This window comes from Impatiens glandulifera, chromosome 8 (assembly GCF_907164915.1).
Source record: "Impatiens glandulifera chromosome 8, dImpGla2.1, whole genome shotgun sequence".
Lineage (NCBI taxonomy): Eukaryota > Viridiplantae > Streptophyta > Magnoliopsida > Ericales > Balsaminaceae > Impatiens > Impatiens glandulifera.
The window spans coordinates 23721820-23728912 of NC_061869.1; the positions used below are offsets into that span (position 1 = coordinate 23721820).

The window sequence follows — 7093 nt, forward strand, 5'->3', positions numbered from 1 at the left end:
CGAAGTTTCCGGTTGATCTTCTCGTAATATGGTCCGACTGAAATGTGAACTTTTCTTTGCTAGCCGGTTTGGTTGAAATGTTGAAGCCGGTTCCTCTTGATCATGACTTGATCATCTAGAGCCGGATTAATTTTTATATATTCTTCAGCCGGTTGCTTGATCTGTTTCTGCACATGAAATTTAAGATTAATTTAGTCCTCTGGCCGTTTAAAATTAACTTACTTAATTTTTCTAACAATTTCTCCTTTTTTGATTATTTAGAATAAATATTCAAAAATTATAATGTGTGACCAGTTTAAAAATTAACTTACTTATTTTTCTAACAATTTCTCCCTTTTTGATTATTTAGAATAAATATTCAAAATTTGTAATGTATGGCCGGTTTTGAAAAATGTGTTTAATAATTTCTCCCTTTTTGATGTTTTTCAAAGAAAAATTTCAAAACAAGTTGGTTTTTCAAAACATGTTTAGTATAATCATAAATCCGTGATCTTAAGAAAACTAACTGAGTTCTGAAACAAAACATTGATAGATAACATAAGTAAGTTGTTCATAAGAAAATAAGCTAAGGATTGGATGATCCCCCCTTTTCCTTTTCCTTCCGCTTAGCTTCCTCTTCTCGCCATTCTCTTTCTCTTCTGTCTACGTCAATGCACCATCCGGTAAAGACACTTGATGTACCGGGATTACGTTGGTTGAACCGGAAGAAACCGCCCGCTGGTCTAGGTGGTCGGGAGTTTGATCAATTGTCGGTCCAAGGCTTGGTGAAGCGATTGATGACTTTACCGCTTTCTTCTTCCTTCGGTTTAATTGTTCAACATCCTCCTCTTTTTCTTCATCAAGAGGTTCCTCAGACTGACCGACTGGTTGAGAACATTCAATACCGCTTTGTTCCACCAGTTTTAACAAGTTAGTAATTTTCTTTCGTTTGCCCCTTATCCTTGTTACCATTGAGTGCGGAGCTTGTATTGGTGTGGGTTTCGGCTGAGCGGCTTGTTCGTCCTCAACGATTTTCTTGGCTAGCTTGAGGTCATTATCTTCCGTTTCCTTTCTCAACCGTTCTTTGTCTTCCTCTTCGGTTTGGATTCGGCGAGCTGTTTCGGCATCCAATCGAATCTGTTCTTGAGTTCTAGCCGCTTGCAGCTTAGTCAGTTCCTTAATCTGAGCTGCCATCGCTTGCATCATCTCGAGAAGCGGTGCGGTTGCCATTTCAACTGACTTATCAATCGTTGTCTTGATGGATGTTTGAACCGTTTCAACAATTTCAGCGTGAATGGACTCCCAAACCGTTTCGACTAGATCGGCTTGTATGGTTGAATTTTTGGCGTCCGTTGCTATGTTGTATTCATTAAGGGAGGAGGTGATTGTATCGATGATAACCCCCTTTATTTGCTCAAATCCCAGATTCTGATTAGTCTGAGATGGGAATTTGCCCCGATTATCCTCGTTTTCAGTTTTTTGCTGTTGAGGTCCCTCTTGCCCGTTTCCTGCCGACTTGGAAGATTCTCCGATTTTGAAGATTGGTCTGCTTTGAAACTAATCGGCATGTAGAAGAAGCTGTTTGCAGTTTTCTCTCCATTCTACCTTTAGCCGATGAACATTGCTAGTGAGATCATCTCTTACTCCCTGGAACCGCTTGATCAATTTTAATTCCATCGGAGTTAGTTCATTTCCATCCGAATTCTTCAATGTGTCGTCTACCGCCTTTAGCTTGAAGTATTCTTCCATCGTCTCTGTTTTGGCATATGCGGCCTGGATGACTTCAGTACCTGTAATTTTGAGAGCCTCTTGTTCTAACTGCAAAAGTTTCAACCAATATTCGTTTCCATTGAAGTCGGGGATCATGTCGGAGAGCTTTGTTTCACATCGTAGTCTGACCCATAGGTGATACGGGGCGGCTATTTCATCAGCCTCCTTATTCATGTCTCGAATGAACTCTTGGAACATTGCTTCCTCCTCTTCTTCTGAAATGGGTACTTCAGCATCGAGTGTGAGCTCTTGCACCGGAGTGTCTTCGATCATTACTTCTTTTCCTTTGGAAACCTGAGATGGACCTTCAGGTGTGATAAATGGATTGGATGGCCCATCTTGGGCCGCTTGGGAGTTTGATCCGGTTGAAACAGATTTGTCCCACACCGAACCGGATGGTTGCTTTTCTTCATTACTTCCTTCCCGCGCCGGAGGAATGATGTTTTCAGAGTTGACCGCTTCTTCGGCCAAGTTAATTGTGGTCTGACCGGTTGCTCCAACCTGATCAGTGTTTTGGAGAAGACTCGTCACATCGTCTTCAGTTTCATGATTGACATTTTGGACTACGTTCTCAATTACCTCCGAGGTTCTCAGACCAATATTGTCGATTACTTCGTTAAGAGTCTTAGTCGGAGACTTAGAGCTTTGAGAGTGAATACTAACCTCTATAGCCGGAATCTCCTTTGACTTGGACATAGTTTCATGGCTCCCCGAGGATTCGGTTTGCCTTGATGGAATTGGTTCAGCCATGTTTGGATGGACTGTGTTTAGCGGGATTGACTAAAGTAGCTGATCAGTCGGTTTGGGTGATTGTTCCGAATATAGGGTTTTCTCGGAATCTTCCGGTTTCTTACTGCTTTTCTTCGCTGATTTCTTTACCCTTCCCTTTTTCTACGGGACCTCGGTTTGTTTAGCCTTTCCCTTTTGATCGGCTTGTTTGGAGCTCTCACCAACTGGTGTAGCCGGTCCGGCTTCCTTTGCAATTTTGGCCCTTGTAGCTTTCGGCTTGGCCGTCTTAAACGTCCTTTTACTCATATGTTCAGAAGTTAAAATATTTGAGGAGGAAAGACCTTCGCCGATTTCGACGCGAAGAAAACGCAGAATCTTCCCAATCTGCATGGCATAGGCTTGAACCCGACCGTTCGTTTTAGCCACCATCTCGTAAAATTGTTCGAACGTGATGCTTCCCCAGTCAATCTTGTCACCGCGGACAATTGCCATCAACATTTGCAGCTTCAACTTTGTTAGATTATCAAAGTTTTCTCCTTTACCCTGAAGAGGTTTGGATATGATGTCCACCAGCCACCTGAACTCTGGCTTGAGTTTGTTCTTCCGGCTGGAGTGAGACACCAGATCCGTGTCATCACTGGAGATAGCTAGCCGGACAGCGTTAAATTCTGCTTTCGATAAACTTGTTTTGAAATCTTTCCCGGTATTCGGCAAACCGAGAGCTTCCGAAAAGATTTCTTCTGTTATATCGACGACCTTGAAATGGTTCTCTTCGTCAGAATTGCCGTTCTTAAGAACTCTTCAACTTCCGACTGATGGACGAAGAATGGACCAGAAAGATAAGTTTCCAGCCCAGAATCCCTCACGGATTGAAGCACTGCTTTGTGTTCTTCTGCAGCGTGTTCTTCGATGTCGTTGAAATCGACCTGCAAGATGTATTTAAAAAGTGCTTTATCTGATTCTATAATAAAATATCTCAGTGAAGAAGATGAAGATCTTGAGAGGTTGAATGCAGAAAACTATATGAATTTTTAGAGAGAGAAAGCTTGAGTGAATAATGAGGTGTTTCAGTCTTATAAAGGTGAGCGGTTTTTGACGGTTTTAGAAGTTGAACCGTCACTTCATTCTTCGTTTTGGCGCCAATTTTTCCTCCAAAAGTTACTACAGTAACTTTCAGCGGTAATTGCGGAGATTAAATGTGGGCGGTAAGATTGAGCGGTAAACTATGGGCGGTAAACTGTGAGCGGTAAATTTTGAATTTTCAGATGTGTTTTGAGTTTTATTTCCTTAGTCGGAAATTTTTGTTAACCGGATGCTTCGGTTAACCGAAAGTTTTTGATGTTATTAAGATCAGAACCGGAAGGAAATTTGCGTGAAAAACCGGAAGATTAAAAATATGAGATTCTTATATTAAGCCGGAAAGAGTGAGCTAAGTGGTTATCTGGTCGTACAACAAAATGACCAGAATAACAGGAAGATACATAAATTCAAAGAAAGTCAAACCACTCTCCCTCTATCATTCTATCAACCCATTCATCCACGGTGTTGCCAGTCTGGTTCTCAATTCTTGTTATCCATCTTTCCAACATGGGTCGGGTCATGGTGTTGGCCGGTCCTACAGGAACACTTAGTCCGAGGTTGGGAAAGTGAGCTCGTAGGTATCGGCTAATCTGGGGAGCAAAGCCGATTCTTCTCCTTGGAGCTGAAACAAGTTTCTTCAAATTGTTGAAGAGATATGAGGCCCAGTTTATGGGCGATTGTGTGACGATTGCGATCAAGAGGTCGAAGGCCACCCGGTTGTAGTTCTGGTTAGTCATTCGGCCCATAATGGACCGTTGGACCAAGTCTTGAAAGATTTGGTATTGGGGTGCAAGTTCATCCTTTTCACCGCAGTCATCAACCGGATGAATAGATCCGGAGAAGATGAAAGCATAATGTTCTTTAGCTGGAAAATGAGGTGTTGGGAAATCCGAGAATCCTTCGGATGGAAGTTGGAAAAAGTTGGCAAATGACTCCTCGGTGTGCCGATGTAGTGAGCCATCAATGATGGTCCTGATGCTGCCATCAGTGAGTATGTGTCCATTGTTGAAAAATTCAAACACCTCCTCTTCGAGAATGGTGTTCGAACCCTCAAGAAATCCTTGCAGCCCGGATTCGACGATGGGTGAAAAGATGGTTTCTTCAAACCTAGAGTTTAATACTTCATAGAAGTCGACAATAACAGTGTTTCGGATTTCAGCATTCATTTTCAAAAGATGGATTGAGAAGAGGGTGAATAAAGTTTGAAGATTCAAGCTTATAGAGAGAAAGATATTTCTGAAGTGTGATTTGCTGAAGAATGATGAGGTCCCTTTTATAGTGCAGGCGGTTGAAGTGCATTTAATGAGGATATTTTGAAAAATCGGACAGTTTATGTATGGTCATAAATGCTTATCAATTTTCAAGGGAATAATCTGTTTGGGAAGGATAATCAGTATGCTATCTAGTCTATTCAGATTAGGCATGCTTTTTGGAAAGCGAATATTTCAGTTTTCAAGACTGATTTGATATTGTTGATGTAGAGCATTTAATGTCTTTATTTTCTCAAGATTTTGACGGAAGAGGAGATAAAAAATTTTCATTAATAAAGGTATCAAACCGGTAGTACAGTAAAATTACCAGTTTGAAAATAGAAAGACACATAATAGATTAGACATTGGATGATCCAGCGGCTTGATTCTTCTTAGCTCTTGTCGCTTCCCACCGGTCAATATGCTCTTTGATTCTCTCCTTCGTGAGCACATGCTTCGGGTGGAGAGTGACGAAGGGGCCGGAATGGATGTCTAGGCTTTCACAAAAACCGCTTAGCTGAGGAGCGTAGCTGGTTTTGTTTGAGTTGATCATCTTCTTCAGATTACTGAAGATGATCCATGACCAGTTTACCGGTGTCCCGACCGTGATGGCAATCATCATTTTGAAAATTCTCTAGGTATAGTAGTAGATCTTTTCTCTATCCAGAACAAACTTTCCCAGAATCTCACTTAGAATCTGGTACTTGTGAGAAAGTTGACTCTTAGCACCCTAGGGTTTAACCGTGATGTTGAAGTTTGAGAACCGATGACACATTTCTTCAATGGTCACCGGGGAGTAAGTGAGGTCGGTTACCCCTTCAGTGGGTAACCCTCAATATTCAGCGAAATCCGTCTCGCTGAATAAGAATGATTGACCGTAGACTCGTGCCACGATAATGTCTCGGTGCACTTCTTTCATTGTTTCGAAGAACTCATCGACTACCAAGTAGTCGATGATAAATCTGTTCTCCAAAAACATCCTTAGCCCGCTTCTTTCAATGGCTAAGAACATTTCTTTGATGTCATGATCTTCATATTGATATATGGAGTTGAAATTAGCCAACATGATCTTTTTAGCGAGTGGATCGGAATTAATGTTCTTGTGATGGGTTTAGTTCAATGGATTTATGAATAGTGAATTTGTGAAATGTTTTGAAGGATGAAGGGTTGTTTATATAGCCAGGGGTTCGGCTAGGTTAGTAGGTTAAGCATTCTTAGTGATGTCATCGGTTAATTAATATGAGTTAACTTGTTGAAGTGTATAATGTTTATTTCCAATGCAAAACTAATCATTACTAAAGATTTTCATAATGACAATAAATCAATTGACAAGATGTTAGTCTCCCTCTCTTGATGATGGACACGTGTCGTCATCTCGATTGAGGTATACTATTTTATGATTTATAGGCTTCATTTCTCAAGGTGTGCATGAAAACACGGTTAACAGTCCTAAGTTAGCCGGAAAAGTTCAATTTACCGAAACCATGATGCATTTTTACTAGTTGGTTTTCCATGACCGGTTTTATTTAGATATCTTATTCCGGTGTGAAAAAATATTGAGTTGTGTCAACATTAGTTCATCTTTGGACTAAGCTTATTCGTTTTACCAAGTCATTTGAACCGCTTAGTATGTATACATGTGGTTTGATATTATGAAGTTATCAGGCATAATCGGAGACTTTCTCCCGGTTAACATCCTTGAATGTTTAATGTTCTATTAGGATAATGTTTGAGAAGCGAGAGCTTCTCCCTGAACATATACCCCCGTTTTTCATGATGATGTATGTTGAAAGCATGCATGGATGATTATGGCATAAGTTGCTTGCTATCAGTAAGTCCTAAAATATTTCTAAAATAAGAGAACTTAGCTTCCTGTAGCGGTTTGGTGAAGATGTCAGCCACTTGCTGCTCAGTTGAGACGTATTCCAGCCGGATGTGTTTCTGTTGAACATGCTCCCGGATGAAATGATGTCTTATGTCAATGTGTTTCGTTCTTGAGTGCAACACCGGATTGTATGTGATCGCTATTGCACTGGTGTTGTCACAGAATATTGACGACTCTTTAGCAATCACGCCAAAATCCCTTAGTTGCTGTTGGATCCAGAGGAGTTGTGCACAGCAGCTTCCGGCTGCTAGGTACTTTTCCTATGCGGTTGATGTTGCAACTAAAGTTTGCTTCTTACTGTTCCATGAGATAAGCCACTCTCCCAGAAATTGACAAGTCCCACTTGTACTCTTTCGATCGATTTTGCAACCTGCATAGTCTGCGTCTGAGTAGCTTATGA

General features: G+C 41.1%; 1 protein-coding gene across 1 annotated transcript; it reads right to left on the reverse strand.

Annotated features, from left to right (window-relative positions):
* Positions 1-642: 642 nt before the first annotated feature.
* LOC124913198 (uncharacterized protein YGR130C-like) lies at positions 643-2499 on the reverse strand. The gene is made up of 2 exons (XM_047453800.1): positions 1585-2499; positions 643-1536 (listed from the first exon to the last, which is right to left on the reverse strand). The coding sequence occupies exons 1-2, from the start codon at positions 2497-2499 to the stop codon at positions 643-645; spliced, it is 1809 nt and encodes a 602-aa protein (XP_047309756.1).
* Positions 2500-7093: the final 4594 nt, after the last annotated feature.